Source organism: Lycium barbarum, chromosome 6 (genome assembly GCF_019175385.1).
Source record: "Lycium barbarum isolate Lr01 chromosome 6, ASM1917538v2, whole genome shotgun sequence".
Lineage (NCBI taxonomy): Eukaryota > Viridiplantae > Streptophyta > Magnoliopsida > Solanales > Solanaceae > Lycium > Lycium barbarum.
In genome coordinates, this window is record NC_083342.1 from 134,296,069 (window position 1) to 134,315,957 (window position 19,889).

General features: G+C 35.8%; 2 protein-coding genes across 4 annotated transcripts; one reads left to right on the forward strand and one right to left on the reverse strand.

Annotated features, from left to right (window-relative positions):
• Positions 1-510: 510 nt before the first annotated feature.
• On the forward strand, positions 511-3,570 carry LOC132600266 (B-box zinc finger protein 20). The gene is made up of 3 exons (XM_060313340.1): positions 511-1,349; positions 2,025-2,430; positions 3,136-3,570. Exons 1-3 carry the CDS (start codon positions 1,164-1,166, stop codon positions 3,144-3,146), a joined length of 603 nt encoding a protein of 200 aa, XP_060169323.1. The 5' UTR covers positions 511-1,163; the 3' UTR covers positions 3,147-3,570.
• Positions 3,571-7,224: 3,654 nt separating this feature from the next.
• LOC132599220 (kinesin-like protein KIN-7D, mitochondrial) lies at positions 7,225-19,260 on the reverse strand. Of its 3 annotated transcripts, XR_009566784.1 has the most exons (25): positions 18,713-19,258; positions 18,166-18,263; positions 17,943-18,032; positions 17,311-17,363; positions 16,924-16,989; positions 16,729-16,782; positions 16,285-16,344; positions 15,739-15,817; positions 15,571-15,638; positions 15,064-15,120; positions 14,873-14,977; positions 14,559-14,663; positions 14,285-14,392; positions 14,082-14,213; positions 13,176-13,358; positions 12,509-12,700; positions 11,902-12,048; positions 11,352-11,471; positions 11,214-11,264; positions 11,063-11,110; positions 10,807-10,950; positions 9,214-9,960; positions 7,840-7,969; positions 7,643-7,759; positions 7,225-7,539 (listed from the first exon to the last, which is right to left on the reverse strand). XR_009566784.1 is itself a non-coding variant. In XM_060312498.1 (24 exons), the coding sequence occupies exons 1-24, from the start codon at positions 19,021-19,023 to the stop codon at positions 7,716-7,718; spliced, it is 3,192 nt and encodes a 1,063-aa protein (XP_060168481.1). In that variant the 5' UTR covers positions 19,024-19,258; the 3' UTR covers positions 7,225-7,715. The 3 variants fall into 3 exon arrangements, 1 of the variants encoding a protein (XP_060168481.1); XM_060312498.1 differs by having other exon boundaries at positions 7,225-7,759; XR_009566785.1 differs by lacking the exon at positions 7,225-7,539 and having other exon boundaries at positions 7,740-7,759; positions 7,840-8,031; positions 18,713-19,260.
• Between the last annotated feature and the right edge of the window lie 629 nt (positions 19,261-19,889).

The window sequence follows — 19,889 nt, forward strand, 5'->3', positions numbered from 1 at the left end:
TGTGAATTCGAAGAGTAGCTGTGAAAGCCAGCCAAACACCTACCCCTAATTTTAATTTTGCAAGGAAAAAAAAAAAAACTAAAGTGAAAGCAACCGGCTTTGCTTGCCCATAAACTGACATACTTTGGCACTTACACATATTCCGTGTCCCCTATGTACACTGATATTAGAAAAAATATTTTGGAACCCAACCATATGCCTTCGTTAGATAGATCTACCTTTTACATGTAAATTTTCTTGGAATTTTCCTATGTCAAAGCTTAAGCTCTTATCGAACTGGAGCGATAAATGAGTAGATAAAACAACTTTCTCCTACCCCATGCAGCAATGCCCCCATTTTCACGTATCAAAATATTGACTGGAAAGATTTTATTTTTTATTTTTTATAACATAGTTTCCGGATCGACTTGCGTTCACTTTAACCAATACTCCGAGTATTTATTACTTTTGCAATATTATATGTATCAACTAACTCTACCCTATCAAAGATTAAGCAAAGGGAGGAAGTTACCCAATATTTTTCTGTCTTAGTTGGGATTAATTTGACGAACTCTGATCTCATGGGACATTTCTTATTTCTTTTTTCATAACGGTTGTATTGGGTTCAACTTGCGTCCACTTCGACTAGTCACTTGTTATCTATTATCTCCCAATTCTGTACATATGTACCAACTAGTTTTGCCCACCACGATCCAAACGGATAAAAAAATCACTTAGTAGTTCTTTTTTTTTTTTTTTTTTTTTTTTTGGTTTATGATGGAATTTAAGGTATGATCTCTAAGGATCTTTTCCTCTTGAGTAACCATTGTGTGCTGAGTGCGAAAGCTATTTAAGTGATTAGAATATACGTTTTAACAGGCAACAGCCAACTTTTTTCCTTCTTTTGTCTTTACATTTAATTGGACAGAACAGAAGCCATTGTCTTCTTTCCAGAGTTTTCTCTTTATGGTCAGTCAGTGAAAGATTTTAATACTTTCTGAAACTCCTCAGACTTTAACTGTGAGCCCCCCATAGCACAACCCCTTTGTGCCCATAATACTTCGTCTTTTTCCCAAATTTACTCCCTTCCAACTAATATTCAAACTACATACTATATGTATGTATATATCTGTTAGGGAAACCGTACAATTAAAGAGAACAAAGAAGGAACCATTAAAGAAAGAATGAAGATTCAATGTGATGTTTGTGATAAAGAAGAGGCATCAGTTTATTGCTCAGCTGATGAAGCCACACTTTGCCAAAGCTGTGACTATCAAGTTCACCATGCCAACAAGCTTGCTAGCAAACACATTCGCTTTTCTCTAATTCATCCTTCTTTCAAAGACTCTCCTCTTTGTGACATTTGCCAGGTACTAATCTCCACTTATACAAACTTTTACTCATTTCTTTGTTAGGATTTTAGAATTTTAGTCATAATATTACTTTTACACAAGATAATTGCACTTTTAAACTTGAGTTAATTAACATGTATATTTGTGTCCCTTATACATAAAATATTTTATATTTGAGTTATTTTCAGAAATGAATTTCTTTCAGAGGTGGAATAACAGTACAAATTTAACATTAGAGTAGGATAGCGAGAGAGCAGAGTGTACTGCCCTGTCATAGTCACAAGTTTGTTTGTAGTCGTGATTACCTCATAGTCAACAAGGTCGAAACTTTCAGAAAAAACTTTGAATTGGGAGGGCGATCCTCTCGGTAAACTAACTGTACTCCAAAGAGACACATGTAGACAACATATGAATAACTAAATGATTACTAAACAACAACAACATACCCAGTGTAGTCCCACATATTGGGGAATAACTAAATGATTAACTATTGAATAAATCGTTAAATCTGTGAAGATTGAAGGATCAAAACTATGCATTTTAATCAATTAAACATTAAATATGCTTAGCCAGATATTACAAGGACTACAAGCACATTTCGATATTAAAAACGCAAAGATGACCTTTCATTTACGCTTTCGGTATATTGAAATTAAACTCTTTTTCTTATTTGCATTGGTAATTAATTTTCAGGAAAGACGAGCCTTGCTATTTTGTAAAGAAGATAGAGCAATCCTTTGCAAAGAATGTGACTTGCCTATACACAAAGCAAATGAACATACAAAGAAACACAACAGGTTTCTTCTAAGTGGAGTGCAACTCTCATCTGCTGTGGCTTCTAATTATGACCAAACTTCATCATCTTCATCACCCACTGGATCTGCTGCGGGTAATGCTGGCACTAAGTCTAAAGCTCGTAGTGGTTATTCTGGGATTAAGAGTAATTCGATATCGACTACAGAATCAACACCTAATTTTCAAGTTGATTACAATCAAGAGGGTTCAGTTTCAACTAGTAGCATATCAGAGTACTTGATTGAGACTCTTCCTGGCTGGCATGTTGAAGATTTTCTTGAATATCCTTGTTCTTCTCCCTATGGTAATTAAGTTTTTTTTTTTTTTTTTTTGGGCCAATTACACATTTATTATTTAACTTATATTCACGGACATGCTGATTGAGGCACCCCTGGAAAAGGAATGTCATTCCACATAGCTTTTTTTATTCTCCTCTATGTGTAAATATAATTTTCTGAAATGTGTAATATATCAATTTAAGATAGTAAATAAAGCCTTAAAACCAACATAGTCCCAGAGACCTCACCAGCTTGCTGAATTATAACAGTAGGCTGATACACGGAGGTGGATGTAGTGTATAAGTTCAGCTTCATTAGATGTATCTAATAACGTTGGTTCAAACCATGTATATGTGCTAAAAACTTTACTAAATAAGTACAACTTCTAGATTACAAATCCTATAAATCAAACAGATCAGGGTAGAATTCTGAATTAGAACCTATAATGTTCAAATTCTAGATCTGCCTCTTCCGACACTGATTATGTAAAATCTCTTACCCCACTTAATGAGAGAGTAAATAATTTTTCACAAATAGGTACAATTTAACATGCTGTATAATGCATAACTTGCTCTATTTTCATGTTACTCATTTTACTTATTTTGGATAGTTATCTTTAAATGGCCTAATAAGTTGAAAAATGTTTTAGTGTATCGGTGGATTCTGTTAAACAAGTTTTCCTTATGTATGTATGTTCAGAACTTGCAACTAATGATGCTGTTTGATTGCAGATCAATTTTGATCAGATACGGCAGGCTGTTTAGTTTTTTTCCACTACAAGAAGTGGGGTTACCTTTTAATATCAAATTAAGCCTGTAGAAAACAATGTGTTGAAAGCAATCAGGAAGAAAAATGGAGCTCCTGTTCTTCAGATACCCTTTAAGGGCATAAATCTTTTGAGACATAAGACAGAGTTATACAAGACCTTTTCTTTTGGTTACTAATTTTGATCAGCTACTTGGTTTTTGGATAAGTAAAAACCAAACTGTTTTTGCAAGTCAAATCACTTCGACTTGTTAGAATCTGTCCATCAGACATAGGAATGGGTTTTTACCAGATCCGGGTTACTCTTGTTTTTGCTTTGTGGGAGCTAATCTTTTTGTAATGGCTTTATGCCCGATTACCCGCTTTGATTATTGAATATGGTGTTCGTATTTAACAAGGTATTTCACGTATTCATAGCCAAATCAATTATTGAAGGGAGATTGACGCTAAAAGGAGTACGCGTTGTTTTAGATTTTCCTTTTGATTCCTAAATTACCCCAGCGGCAGCGTCGTTATAAACTTATAATCGTACAGAAAGTACTTTCATATTAAGGGCTCTACTTCTAAGATAAAAACAGACTTTCGAGGCAATCAATGACAGTTCAAATCTTCAATCATCTATTATAGTATTATAGTATATGGTAAGGCAATTAAGGCACAAGAACAGCAACTATGTTTCATCCTAAACGAGTCGAAATTAATTGGTATATAAATTTTCACTATTCATTTGAAATGCTATTAATATTCAAAATCTTAGATTATGTAACATTGGAGGTTCTCTACATTTCATAAATTCATTAAACATATTGAAAAGACTGGTGGAACACAGGGTCTAATGTCATGAATATGCCTTAGTCCCCATTAGTTAGTGTCATCTATATGAATATTTTGATTCTACTTTGTTCTACTTCCTTACAATAATGTTGACTTTACCTTGCTTCCTTTGAATACCTTCCATTACTATGGTTTTATTCCTAGAGGCCGTCCATTTGGAGTGAATTAATATGGAGGAAGGCCAATGCAAACAGGAGTAAGAGACTCGGAGGCTCACATGAGAACATTTAATGAAGGTAATGGGATGTCTAGCTACTGTTGAAAAATTCATTAATAGCCGATAAGCCGAGTGTTAGGTAGAAATAGTACTATTCATATTTGTTGCGCATTAAGGGTGTGTTCAGTACAGACAAAAATGTTTTCCTGAAAAATGTGTTCTTGGAAAATAAGTAAATTTCAACTTATTTTCTCATGTTTGTTTGGGTAGTGGAAAATAAGTGAATTTCTTACTTATTTTCTCATATTCGTTTAGTTGGTAGAAAATATTTTCCTGAAATACCCACCCAAGCCCCGCCAACTCCACCCCAACCCCACCTCCCCATACCACCCCAACTTATTTTTTCATGTTTGTTTGAAGTTTTTAATTTATTTTTTTCTGAATTTTTTACACCACCACATATCCCCCCTCCCAGTGGACCCATACTACACCCACCCACCCCCACCCAATTTTTTCTTTTTTAAAGTTTTTAATTTTCTTTTTTGAGTTTTCTACACGAATACAACCCCCCACCCCCATGCGCAGACACCCTCCCCCCTTCCCCCCTAAAAAAAAAAAACAATTCTTAAAAAAAGTTTTAAAAGTTACTTTTTTTTTTGGATTTTTACACTACTCACCCCCCTGACACTCACCATCCCCTCAAGAAATATTAATTTTTAACCACGCAAACTTTCAATTTTTATAATTTTTTAATAAAGATAAAATTAAATCGGAAGTAGAAAATTCGGGAGGGGTGGGGGGTTCGTGGGGGGTGGGTGGGTGTAGAGAATCAAAAAAGAAAACTTTTCAAAACTTTAACAAAAATTAATTTTTTTTGAAGGCGGTGGTGGAGTGTCGGGAGGGGCGGGGGGGCGGTCGTGGGGGTGGGTGTGGTGAAAAATAAAAAAAAGAAACTTATAAAACCTTTTTTAAGAAAGAAGAAAAAAAAATTGAGGGATGGGGGGTGGGGGTGCGTGGTGCATGGGTTACAGGAGTGGTTGGGATTGGTAGTTGGGGGTGGTGGAAAAAACAAAAACAAAAAAAAATATTCAAACCTTTTTTTTCAAAACAATATAATTTTTTTTAAGGGGGGGTCCAATCGTGGGGTATGTGGGGTAGGAGTGGTGGGTGGTGCATGGGTTGCGGGAGTGATTGGGGTTTGGTAGTTGGTGAGTGGGGTGGGTGGTGCAAAAAACTATAAAAAAAAAAAAATCAAAACTTTTTTTTCAAAATAATTTTTTTTTTAGGTTTTGGAGGGTGGGGGGGGGGTGTTGGGTCGTGGGGTGCGGGGGGGGGGGGGGTTGAATGGTGATTGGTGGAATGCATTTTTGGACTTATCACTTTTCCCATTTTTGAGAAAACTTCAGAAAATTGGAAAACATTTTCTTTTCCTCCATACCGAACGCACCCTAAATCTTGATATAACTTGCCATGAACCTCACTCCTAAAAATATCCGACACGCTTTAAAGGACAATGTAACCTTACTAAAGCTCGTTCATATCAATCCTAAATAAATATCTCCGCAAGACTATTCATATCTAAAGTGAATACACATCACATTGCACTAAAGGAGGATATGAGCCAGTCTAGCTGGTCAGCCAGATAATGATTGTGTAATAGATGTTGAGGACAGACAAAGTTTATTGCAAAAACATAAAACCAATTCCCGTAAAGATTTAACTTTCGAATGACCAAGAAACCACAAAATACACCATCTGGAATCTATATATAATATAAAGCTAGGCATAGACAAGGTGATGTGGCACCTCTCTATGACCAGCATTTGTATTTCTCTTTTTTCCCCTTTTTTTGGCATTTTTTTTCAATTTTTATTGCATTTTTTTTTATTCGTTTCTTCTATTAACTTGTAGATTAAATGCCTCTCTACAATAAATGTAGCACTCAAGCCCATGTAATCTTTGCATTAATCTGAATCAGCCCACGATCACGTTACTCTTTATCATCCGTTTAAAACTTTTCTTTCACAATAATAAATTCAAAAAACTATTAAATAACCTATAAATGGGTACTTTACTTTCAGTTTTTTCTTAACTTTGATTACATATCAACCAATTTGTCCTTCTCTTTTACGTCTGGTGAGTACTTCTTTTGGACTCTCTTTTTCTGTTTTTTTTTTTTAAATTCCAAAACAATATATTGTTATATTTATATGTAGCTGTGATTGTGTTGCAGATAGGAAATAGGTGAGTAATGGATTGCAATATTCCCCTATTTTTTTCTTTTAGTGATTTTACGATGTTATTGTTTTTGGCGGGATTAATATGATCTCTATTTGTTTAATTCTCTTATTCTTTCTATTTTGATTTCTAATGGGTATGGATTTTTTGAGTAGAAAACAGGTTTTTTTGGATACTAAAGTTTATGATATCAAATGTTTTTAATTTCTTTTTTAAATAATTTGTACTTCTCATTCCTCTATCTTGTATTTTTATAGATAGTGTAAGCATGCTTTTGTTGCTTAGCTATTACCTGCTAAGACTAAAAAATACATAGACAATAGTAAGTAAATTACAATTAGTTTTATCAAATAGTTTTACATCTTTTCAATGAATAGAAATAAGTAAACGGTAAACTTCTCAACTGTCAAAAAGATTCTCAATAAAATTGAAGCTGGAAAATTCCTTTCTATTTTGAGTTCTCTCTCCTTTTCTGACGATATCTTCTGTTGAATTTATAGGAAAATGTCATAAAAGAAATGAACAATTTTTTTAGGTTTTAAGAAATGTTAGTATAATTTCGATGATTTTGAGGATGGAAAAGAGCAGATTTACGATAGAGTTGTTGGTTATAAAGAATATGATTTTCAGTGAGAAAGAGGAAGAAGAAGAATAAAATGAAGTGACAATAATAAAATGCTTTAGAACATAAAACCTAAATCCGTTTGAATTTGAGGATTAAAAAAGATTTTAAAAGTTTTATTATACAGATATTTAATAAATTCAATAAAAGTTTTATAATCGCGCGCGAAGCGCGAACCGACTCACTAGTATCAAATAAGAAATGTCAGGCCGAAGAGAACAAGATTAAGCCCCAACGATGTACAAGCTCAAAATTTTTACTTACACGACAACATTGTCATTGCAGCTTGTGTTCTATATAATACAGCTGAAGTTAAAAAGGAGGTCAAACTGTACTCCGGAGAGTTCAAATTTACTAATTTTCGACTTTGTTTCCTTTGTCCCCTAGTGTAATTTACAGTTAAATGGTGGACAAGTGCGGGAAGATAAAGGTATACCACTTTGACATTGCATACAGTTGAACCCATCTACAGAATTGTCATGAGAAAAGCGAGCTTCACAAGAGAGAACAGAACCCCTCCTACAAAGTAAGGTGCTTACTTTTCTCCCTCTCTTTGTAGGAGGGGTTCATGCATATTTGCAAAATAAAGTTGGAATTCATGACGAGTCAACAACCACCTTACCTTTCACCATCGCTCAAGCACTTGAAATGCCATCTCAAGTAAAAACGAAAATCCTATCTGCAATTTCGGTTCGTCATACTGGACACTCGGCACAGGCAAGGGAACAAGATTTACATACTGCAAATTAAGTCGACATTAGACAGCACCTACCAAGGAAGCGAGGATAATCTGAGCACATAATCAGAAAGTTGACTTACAGCAAAAATGTCGGCAAGGAAGGAGCATTGCAGAAGTCGGTGATTCGAAACAGACTTTACATACATGTGAATTTGCATCTGCATTCCCCAAATATGTGTGGTCCTTTTCCGTCATCTCTTGCATCCGAGCCTGGTGGCGCACACGTAAAAGATCTTTAATATTTCACGTTATATTTCGAGTCACCAAGGAACCTAAAGAAACAACAGTTGTTATTAGTATCTTCTACCCATGCAAAAACCTCAGCATTAACATGTATTCCCGCACCCATTTTATATCACATTTCCCATTCTAGGTTTCATCTTAAAACGTTTGACACAATTTAGCTAATAGTATTACACTACAAAGTCAAACTCTTCTAAGAATTTTAAATCTATTTGACTGTCAAGAAGTTAAAAATGTTTTCTCTTATAACTACCAACTGTCAGTTCAACATTTTCTTCCATTACTAATATTAATAATATCCTACTCAAGAACAGTAGGACTAGCCTGAAATAACCTCAAAAGATTGACACGCAGCGGTAAATAAAAAAGCTAATATTGTGGCTCCTAGATCTACAACAACAACAAAAAACCCAGTGTAATCCCACAAAATGGGGTCTGGGGAGGGTAGAGTGTACGCAGACCTTACCCTTACCTTTGAGGTAGAGAGGCACCTAGATATGATTCATTGAAACATTTCAGAAGCACTAAAGCAAAAGCATTAGTATGCGAGAAACGCCATGGAACGACAAATGACTGAAAACTAACTTTATTTATAATGATACTAACTTTATTTTTAAGATGTCTCGAAATGTTGATACAATTCTATTTCTACACAGCTTTCAAGAATGAAAATTCATTGCACTATCCACATTTTAAACTTTGATGTGATATTTTCTCCACTGAGCTAACTTTTCAACCATTACTTCAATATTTTCTCCTGTTATCACTAAAATTATACTTAAGTCATGTTAACATCTTAAATGCCATCATCAGTCAGATATGAGGTATAAAATCGGACGGGTAGAATAAGTAAAGTATATTAAATCCCATGACTTGTGTATGTTGGACATCCACTCTCCCCGCCCCTATAGTGTGCTACTAAAATCTAACAGCCATCCTATCTTCCAAAAAGCTTGCATAGGTTACTGGATCCAAAGTATATCTCACACTCATTTTTACATCTGAATAGACAAAAATGACCACATTAGAAAGGAAAAATGCAAAATAAAGCTTATCTAGCCTCTTTATGAGTATGCGATGTTTAAATACAAGGATATTAGCTAGCTTTAGGAAGCATACAGAGCTTCAACTCAGACAAATGACAAGGACGCGAACACATACATGTACTAGATACAAGTGCTAGGTGACAAGAAAAGGATAAACTTGATTACCTTCAAGCGGGCAACAAGAGGGTCTTCCTTCAGAATTTCAGCAACTGCGGGTGTATGATCCATGGTCTGTCCATCATCGAGGATGGGGTCACTGTACTCATTATCATTCATTTTTGGATCGCTCATATTGTCTCCTCCAACATTCTGCCTTTCTGCAACTGTCTTTAACTCTTGCCTGGCACCATTCTTTTTCCTTAGCTGAGAAACAAGCACCCACATATTCGCTAAATCATTTTCCAGAGCTGCCTCCCTTTTCTTTCCCTCTTCAACCTTTTTCCGGTACTCATCTTCCAGTATTTCCTTCTCAACCAAGGTGGCCTCCAGAGCTGCCTCACGTTGTTTTCTTGCCTGCAACTCCTTTTTTAAATCATCAGGATCTAGATCCCATGTGCCAAAGCCATCACGAACAACTCCAGGAACTTCAATTTCTCGGTCAGAAACCCGACCTCTACGTCCTTGCCATAGGTTTTCACCATGCTTCCGATGGCGAACATTACCAGTTTGTGCAATGGAACTCCTAGAATTTAATACCTGTCGAGCAGCCAACAATTCTTTCTCGAGTTTTGTATTCTGTATCGATAGCTTTGTCACTTCACCAGCCAAATTTTTAAGTTCAACTGCAGCAGCAGATGCTAGTTCTTTTGCATATGAGGCTTCTTCAGATAATTTCTGGTTCTGTACTCGTAATCCACTGCTCTCCTCTACACTCTGAACAAGTTCCAACTTCAACTTATCATTCTCAATATCCTGCTCAAGCAAGAAACTTATCAGAGCCATGATATGGACTCGTTTAAAGAAAATGCAGTGACAATAAAGTGACTGTATGCAAAAGAAAGCCAAATAAGCAGAGTTAGAGAGAGTTTGTCCTTTAGTTTCTGTAGATATCACACCAATAGAAGATTGACGAACTCTAATATAGAAATGCCAAGTAATGCTTGCTTTCATGCAGGTAAAGCAATTAGTCAAATACAAATTTAACATATGATATATTAACCTAGAGAAAGTGGGTGAACAAAATGATTGCGTCTAGGCTCCATAATGTAAAGTGACTTATATAAAACCATGTCTTGGAACAGGTATGGATGTCAATACAAAATGTTACGGCACCAAGCTCAGTATGTTTATATAGAATAGAAAAAAAAGTGAACGACTGAGCATCTCAGATGATTCAAATTCCAAGTTAAAAATCTTAAGCCATTCATTCATAAAAAAAACTAATCACCAGGCATGCCCTTTAAGGCATTTGCAAGTGCTAGCTCCTTCCTTTTTGCTTTCTTCAGAATTTATATAAAGGAACTCATAAAAACATTTCTATAGAACTTAAGAGTTTGACTTTTCAATTCATATTTAGACTTCAGAGGCGCTATGGCTTCATATGATTCCCTGTTCTGCATCTCATAGCTCAGTTAATTAAACAGTGATATCTCCAGCCCCTCCCCTGCAGGAGACCATCTTCATGAAAATAAAATTGGGTCTCACTTCTTCGTAGATCAGTACTTCCAAAAGATTTCATATACCGCAAGAATTTAAACGAGAACCAGTCAATGGACAAACGTGAAGCTAGTAAATCCTGGGATGAAGGATATAAATTACCTGCAACTGAATTTTCTTTTTAAGGTCATCAATATACTCGTCTGATACACCCTGTGATGCGGAGTATGACTTTTCCACCTTCACTACGGCTAACTGCTGCTCAAGATTACAAATAGTTTCCTGCAGTTCCTTGTTCTCTAAACACTGAAACAACAAAAACAGCTGCATTAATCCTGGACAATCAAGCATTCACAGGCCAACAACATTAAGGTGACTATCATATGATTAACAAAGATAAATAATGGTGCTTTTTCACCTTGTTTTGCAGCTCTTCCTGGAGAATCCGATTGTCCGCTGATTTTATCTGCATTCAAAAAGTCAAATTCTAAACAACTCCATGTAATTCTGCACTGTGTGATAGATACGAAATTTCTTTCAATCAAGGAAGGATTAATCTGGTTACCAACCTCAAGCTCAAAACCCGTTTCACTACATTGTGTCATCAGCTTCAGCAAAGTCTGACAAAAGATAGAACTATGAGATAAAAAGAAAACACCATGAAAGAGAAAACCAATGAGGTAGAAAAAGGAATACAGTTACATCACCTGCTGCATTTCAACTACAGATGCACCGGTGATTGATGCTTCACCACTTTCAACAATACGCTGTTCTAAGATCTTCATCTGCTCTCTCTTTTCTTGAATGTCACGCTCCAAGTTTTGAATCTGTCACATGTTTAGGCATTACATTGTGTAAGGATCTTAAAAGCAGGAGATATCTATATACACGAGAACAAAAAATAAGTTGTTTTCATGAAAATCATACAGCTGCAATTGCCTAAAAACAGAATCCTACACACTCATCAGGGATTTAACACGCCCAGGGACTCTACTGAAGACACCAGAAACTGAATATATTTCACAAGTTAATAAACATACCAATACCAGGCCTTCAATTCTGTGGAAGCATCAAAAAATAATTCATTTGAATTTCCAACAATATATCTAAAATGTTTACAAATTTAGAGAAGATTATTGTTTTCAAAGTATAGCTGCAGAATATTCAAAGAAAGACCCAGTATATGACTACTGCAGAGATAAACAGATCCATCAAATGTACGAAGGATTCAGTCTAAGTACAAAATAAAAGGCTTACATCAGTACAAGTTTTTGAATTCTCAGGATTATTCAAAGACTGCTCCATCATTCGTTTCAATGTACTCGTACTGAATGCAATCTCTCCAGAAAGCATCTTGACTTGCTCAACCAGGAGGTCCATCTGATCTGACATTGAGACTCCTTCCTATGTTCAACAGAAAGACAAATAAAACATCAAAAATTGAGGGAATTAATATTTGATATATAATGGAAAAGAATCCATTAGATAATAGAGTATTGCATTTGAAAAAACAATCTTAATGGAAAAGGCTAGATTTGAACAAAAAGTAATAACTTCTCAATCCTGAGACAACATGGGAGAATGCTCAAAATGTAACCATCAAAGGAAGTTTGAAAAGTTAGTGCTTGGAAATAATTAGATATCAAAAAGTCAAACTCCATGCAAAGACAACAATGTTAGCGCTATTCAGAGAAAACTTAACTACATGTGGATTGAAAAATAACAACTTCAAATATTAACCGACAAATCCATCGATTCCTAAAGAGGATTAAGGGTCATAAGCACTGAATGGGAAGTAGAATTAAGAACAAATGAAGACGTCTCCTCCTTGAGAAGGTCTTAAGAAAGAGGGAAAAAGACATACTATAGGCAGCTTCGAACCGCAGGAAGAACCACCGGTAAGTTCACCCGCCTGAGTTGATTCTGTAATCACACTGCCAGCCTGGGAGATATCAGCATTCCACTTGCTAGAAAATCTTCCGTGTTTGAAATCAGAAATCTCTGATGAAGAATCTCTTTGATTCTCGCTGTCTCTGGGCACAGAATGATCCACTTTCTGGTGGAAGGGTGAAAAAAAGAAGAAGATCACTTCAGGAAATAGATTTTATATTTGTAAGGTGAAAAAACAAAAGATCAATCTAGAAGAATGATTGTCAATCTATATCAGGCGACATTTCAGACAATCTGCATGTGAAAATAGCTTACATATCTGACTCAGGATAGATGCCAGAAAATTTGCATGCAAATAGTAACAGAAACCAGAAGAAACAACAAAAACTTAATTTACACTCTTGCAGGGGAGTGATAGTCTTAAAATTCCTATGGCAGATGATATGAAGAGCAGTGGTAATAAATAAGCATATTCAGCACTGCCTTAAGCAACTGTAAAGGAGTAGGAAAAAGTCTTCCAAAAAATCAAAACACATCTGATGTACCTAAAATCCAAATTCAGATATGATAACCTAGAGTTCTAGTGAGCAAAGAATGGAAAATAGAAATAGAACTCAAGATAAAAAGAGAGGGCAGCATACATCATCTTCAGAAGAAAATCGACTCTTCTGATGTGCAGAGGCATCCCCCAAATACCCAGGAATTGTATTCTTTGAAGAAACAAGGATCAGTTTAGTTAGCTTCTGTATCCGGCTCAGTAGAGCAGCCTTGGCGTCCTCCTCCTCTTCCAACCTTGACTGCATCTTCACTTGTCCCTCTTCCAACTGTGAAAAGATTGTTAATAATAACACAACACAGAATCATTTACACCCTATGTTCCATTCTACATTGCATTCTTTCCTTTTGGTCCATTCCAAGACAATCCGCACCTTTTCATAACTGCAACTCATTAATTTCAAAATGCACATTTTTCCCTTAATGACATACTCCCTACGGATCAAAAAGAGTGTCCACTTAGCCATTTGCACACCCCTTAAGACTAACTCCTAGACAAAAAGAAGTAATTTGACTAAAGTGCCCCTAATTAAATATGTATTGGGATTTGATCAAATAGCACTTAATAGGGGCAAATTTGGAAAAATAAGGTTAATTCTTTCTTGATTTGATAAGTGGACTCTTTTTGACTCAAGAAAAAAAGGCTAAGTGAACACTCTTTTTTATCCGGAGGGAGTACTATTTTAGAACTGACTGACACTTTTGACCACAAGATACACAGGGTACTTTGAGGATGTTAATTGTTTTAGCTTATGTGACTTTTGATCTTTCGTTAACTCTATGCTGAGACAAACACCGCCATATATAGTTAAACAGATAGAGTACGTCCAAAGAAAACATCTTAGAAGCTAAGTACAGACATCATTAAATATGGAATCAGTTGTACGACATGTTTCTTTTTTTCTTTTCTTTTTTTTTGATAACCAGTTTTACATCAGATATTTGACTTCAAATTGTAGATAGAGTTTACCAAATTTTACTTGAATGCATACCTGTTGTTTCAAGGTCATAAGTTCTTCAGGATTGACTCCTACAAGGATCCCCCTTCTTAGCTGATCAAGCTCTTGCTTGAGACAAGATATTTCTTTCTGATATTTCTTGATCAGCGATTTCTCATCAATAATCTAAAAGAAAAAAAATCTTCAGCTTTCTACACTGCAATTCCATAAAACTGAAATGATGCAGATAGGCAAACCTTGTTACGAGATGCATAAATCTCGACACGCTTAGCCCTGCTTGCAAACTTTAACGTATTATGGGTTTCTTCCATATTGCTTGAAGCAGGAGTAACGGTGCATATGAGCTAAAATCAAGAAAGAAGCAGGAAATTAGTCATCTCTTCAGATAAAACAATGTCTCATAAAAGACAGCAAAGGCTAAGAAGCAGACGATGCACATCCAATAGGATACTGGCAGTTTCATATGCTCAATAGAATGGAAATGCACGACATGTGCTTAATTCCACTCACAGAAACATGTCCATGCCCACTGAGTGAAGATTGTAGCAGGCGAGTAAGTTTAGAATCTCGATACGGAACATGGGATGCCTTCCCTTCACTTAATTTTCCAATGACCTTAACACATGAGAAAAGAATTAACGTGTCAGATTGAAATAACCAGAAATAGAATTTCATATAATCCTCAACAAGCTCAAGAAAGAACACAGATACTGATCAATAATGCCAGAAGGTACGGAGAAGTCAATCACTGACAAATGTCATCATGCAATTTTTTATGGGAAACCTACATACAAACTGTCAACAATTATTGGTTAAGTACTTACAGTTCCAAGAGTCAGGAGACTTTTGTTTATGTACGATCCTTCTTTTCTTCGTAACCCAGTAGTTTCAGTTTTAGAGCTCTCAGATCCAGCTAGATCAATCAAGTTCTGTGAGACAAAACAAATTAATATTAGATGCTGACATTCAACAGTTAATATTTTCAATGCTGAACAACTAGTGCCAGAAACCATACAAGCTGCGAGAAGATCACTCCATCATATTCATCGCCATGGGCACTACTTTCAATCATCTGTATAATGTGTAATGAAAGGGACAATAGTCAGACTTATCACCAGTTACCAGTAGCAAAAACTTAAACTACTAAGAGTAGGAAGTTATGAAGCAGAAATTAATCACAGCACGTTCAGGGAAACACAACAAAGCTATCCCAGCTATATTAAACTGTTAGAGTATCAATATTCTCAACTAAAATCCTCAAGGCATTTGAAAGCTCTAAAATGCCGTAGTTATCTTCAGAAGACCTCTTAAACATACAGAGAGACAGCGATAGTAACTTCTCAAAAGCTTGTGTTCGGACCCAATAACTTGAAAAGCGTAACATTTAAGCCATCAGCTGACCAAAAAACTGATGTTTAATGCTGCTGAGGGGTTTAAACTCATGCTCATTTATGTGTAGAAGATAAGCAGAATTCCAGATCAAACAAAGAAATGTAGCAGAGTGACATCCTGATCCACTAACCAAGGTGAATATTGTGTGACTGCGGCTACTAAACAGATTGAAGTTATTTGAACCAACGTGGCGGTGCTCTGCAACAGTAAGAACGCAATCAGCATCAGGATCCACAAAAAAATGGCTATGAATAAATGTTATTAACTGACAAAGAACAAGAACAGATTCAACAATTACCTTCCCCAGCAGCAATAAACGAAAGAGCATGCCCAGGTGACAAAACAACTTCCTCCTTTATACCTTCAACATAAGTACCCTGCGAATTTGCAAGAATAAAAGAATCAAGAACCATACAGCAGCATTAGAATCATGAACTTTGATAGAGAAGAATGAATATCTGTTTTCTAGTAGAACGACTACAGGCTAAAAACACCACCTGCAATTGCTGGTAGGTAATGATTGGTTTTTGATACTTCAGGTGACACAAAGAATGCTGGATTTTGTTTATTTCGTGGTACATGTCTGGAATTAAATAGATGTTCATATGTTTGGTTATACTTTGCCTGATAAATTCAAGACTTGGGCATGTGATTTTCAAGATTAACTGAAATGGTTGTCCATATCCCATAGGAACACAGCTATCCTGCGGTTCCTCTCATAAAAACAATATACTTGTTTATCAACAAACATATAGAAAGAAGGATAAACAATAACCAGAAGTGTAAATTCTAGGGAAAGTAGATTTATTTCTGGAAGCAGAGAAAGTTAGTATTATATAAAAACCTGGGTGTCTTCCCTAACACGCAAATTCTGTCCCGTTGGATCCAGCAAGTCGTTGATAACCTGACACCGTGAACAAGAAAGGCATTCATATGATCTCTAGCCAGAATTAATACAAGATTTTAACATGGATGGGTCGACAAATGTCTAAAGAGAGATGCTCATGAATTAGTACAAGAAATTAGAAAGTGTTGAAGCAACAGGTGCATAAAGAGAGATGCTAAATCTACTAAAAAAAAATCCACATTGTTTAAAAGAAGCTGTTTTATGTTGCAGCTATGATGAATCACATTTCACATGAGCGCAGAATATAAACATAGATACAGCATCTGTAACAAAGATGCTTATATAAGCATGAGCATCTGCTAAAGAATATAGTAGTTAATCATTCTAGTCATGCGAGCCTGACCTCATATATGAAATAATCTGCTGATGTCCACTACTAACCTCATTATAGATTTCAAGATACGATACACGAAGTAAGAATTCACGTCCAGGAGTCTGAAAGGCAGATTCAATAATTAGCAACAATAAAAGATAATGGAGCTTATGATTTAAGAAAAGGGGCTGTAGAGCTCAAGAGTGTCATATTAGAGAGGTGCATTGTCAAAATGAGAATCAGTTAATTGTAAGTTCACTTACATCTTGAATAATGCTGAAAACATCCTTTATTGCGAGCGGAATTATACCTGGAGAAATTTGATCTCCCTGTGAAAACAAAGATCCAACATCAAATAACAAAAGCTTTGCTGTTGTTGGAAGGTTTGGGGAGGGGTAAACAAAATACCAATTGAAAAACCAAGTTTAACCATGAAATTGACTATATAAATATACAGATAACACAGTACCTTTTTTTTTTTTTTTTTTTTTTGATAGGGTAAGAAAGATAACACAGTACCCTCAAACTAAAATTTTGTCAGTTGCTAGCAATTAAATACTTTTAAACTGTTTATTGGAGATGTGACAGAAGCGTCAGAAGCGCTTTCGATTCAAGGGAAAAAGAAGATTGCACAAAGGATATACACTTACATGCATAGTGTGTGTCTTTCCACTACTTGTAACACCATAAGCAAATACTGTGCCTGCATACACAGCAGGCCTAGTGTCAAACTACAAAACCTAAGTATCAGTATAATTATTTTGCTAATGATAATAGTTCAGCTCAGCATGATAGCCCTTTGATGGTTTCAAGCACCTAAATTCAGGTCATCCCATCGGGAGGACGTATGACGAAATTAGCACTCAACTAATGTCAATATATTGGATGTCAACTAGCCATCACTTTGCACATATTAACTTTCACTGAGCATGGCCTTTGAACTCATACTAAGCATAAATATTTTAGGTATAATACATAAATTCATAATTAGACACATTAACTTGACCTCAGCAGGCAACTAAACACTCTGACTTTGAGAATGCACATCTAGACACCTCAACTCGTCCCTACTGTATCAGTTGAACACCCTAGATACAGCGGGGACGAGTTGAGGTGTCTAGATGTGCATTCTCAAAGTTGGAGTGTTTAGTTGCCAGTAGAGACCAAGTTTAAGTGTCTATGTATGTATTATGCCTATATTTTATAATGTCGCTCCAGTCCATTTGGCCCCAAAAAATGAAACTATTCTATGTAGTGTTACAAGTGGGAGTAAGTATGATACCGTTTATGCCCTCCATTGCAGCCTTTACCACTGGTCGGGCAGCAACTTCATAAACCTCCTGTGTACATGTATCAGGTCCAAAAACTCTATCTACCAATCATCCAACCAAACATATTAATCCAATATTAGATGAAAGGCAATTTTAAGTGCTAAGCAACTCTAAACAAAATAAATATCAAACTCTTCACAAAATAGAACTTGCTCAGAGTGACTAGAATATTACCAAATGCAAAAGCTGTTGCAGCATTATACTCGTTCCGTACAATTTTATCACCATCAGGATACCACGCAATTTCATCGCCTTTATTGTATTCTCGCTCACTGCCGCCAGAAATACCATTATTTCAAGCTCAAATCCTAAAAACCTAAATTCCTCCAATCTAACAAGAGATAATGGTCAAAAACACACCTGAAGTATCACTTTGTTGCGAGATTCCTACATGAACTATCACCAACTATTTATCAAAACACACCTCGAAGCTAACTAGACCAATTGTTTGAATACAATCGCCAAAAGGCACCCCTTAATTTGCCCATAAAATTTCGTCTACATGGCAGCTGACTCATTAGTTTCGAGGTGTGTTTTGATAAATAGTTGATGATAGTTCAGGTAGGAAACCCAAGCATCTGATAGTTCAAGTAGGAAACTCGCAAAAAATATAATTCAAGCAGGAAACTCGCAAACAGGTGATACTTCAGGTGTGTTTTTCATCATTATGGAATCTAACAACAAATATATTGAAACTAATTCAAGCAGATCTAACAGTTACCTCAGCGGCCGAAACCTAACTGTAACTGAAATACTCTCTCCAGCTCTGGACATATCAACAACTGGCTCAGCAATCAATTCCTCTGTTGACTGATAACTAACCGGTGTCCGATTTCCAAAACCCAATGAATACTCCGAATTGCGACTAGGAGTCACCGATTTGGAGCCAAAAAACGACGTCGTTGTGGATGAGCTGGATCGAGGTATGAGCTTACCATTCATAAAGGATGACGATGATGACGTGGAAGAGTACGGACTCGAAGACTTACGGTTGTGAAATGGCGAAGTACTTCTCCCTCTAGAAGACGCCATTAACCGCCTAACTCAGCTCAACCAATAAAATCGGTAACACAAAAAATTTGTTCAAATATATCTCACACTTCTTAGCATAAATGCTTTAATGCTTCAATGGAGTTGAGTTTCCTTCTTGTTTAAGACAAAGAAGAAGTGCAGAGAGAAAGGAAAGCTGTGAAACGTGGGAGTTGGAAGGTGAGAAAGTGGGAATCTATGGAGGCGTTTGAATTTTCTGAATTTGATTTTTTCAAATAAATAAAATATTACTTATTTTGTGGGAAATATTTGGAGGGGGGTGGGGTGACATGTTTTGAATGAGGGTGGTGTGACGTGGAGAAGGGAAGTGGCCCTAACTGATGGAGGAAGTTTTCATTTGAAAAAAACTGATTAGCATGGAAATGAGCGGGAATAAACATAGCAGTAGCTGCAGATAAATTAGTTATTAACATCAGTAATAGTAACTCGAGAACGAGTTGGCTAATTTATTACAAGTGGGGCATTTAACTAGATATTTAAAAGTTATTTTCCTTGCTCCTAGATATAGGAAACTACTACATCTGTAAAGTTACAAGTCAATAATGTCTCACTCTTAAACCGTGAAATACTAATAAGGATTAAGGAGTAACAACATAATATTCTACCTTTCCATTTTCCAAAAGCGATAGTGTTAGTAAGGTTATTTAATTTAAATATTAAAGCATTAGTTGTTCGCTGCCAAAAATTATAAATTTAAATGCACGCGTGTATGTTTTCTCCTATTTGTCAAGACTTTAGGTGTAAGCATGTCAATTTCAACAATAATAACTTTTTTTCCTAAATTTTGAAATTGTTATAAAATATATATATGAATGTCCATATAGTCTAGGTTTTCCACATGTCCTAAA

Excerpts from the sequence above, each read along its gene's own strand:
- LOC132599220 (XM_060312498.1), bottom strand. The coding sequence starts at position 19,023 with ATGGCGTCTTCTAGAGGGAGAAGTACTTCGCCATTTCACAACCGTAAG. Across the intron at positions 14,664-14,872 it reads GTCTCCTGACTCTTGGAACT|GTCATTGGAAAATTAAGTGA; the intron begins GTAAGTACTTAA and ends TCATGTGTTAAG. Across the intron at positions 10,951-11,062 it reads AGGAAGAGCTGCAAAACAAG|TGTTTAGAGAACAAGGAACT; the intron begins GTGAAAAAGCAC and ends TTGTTGTTTCAG.
- LOC132600266 (XM_060313340.1), top strand. The coding sequence starts at position 1,164 with ATGAAGATTCAATGTGATGTTTGTGATAAAGAAGAGGCATCAGTTTAT. Across the intron at positions 1,350-2,024 it reads CTCTTTGTGACATTTGCCAG|GAAAGACGAGCCTTGCTATT; the intron begins GTACTAATCTCC and ends ATTAATTTTCAG.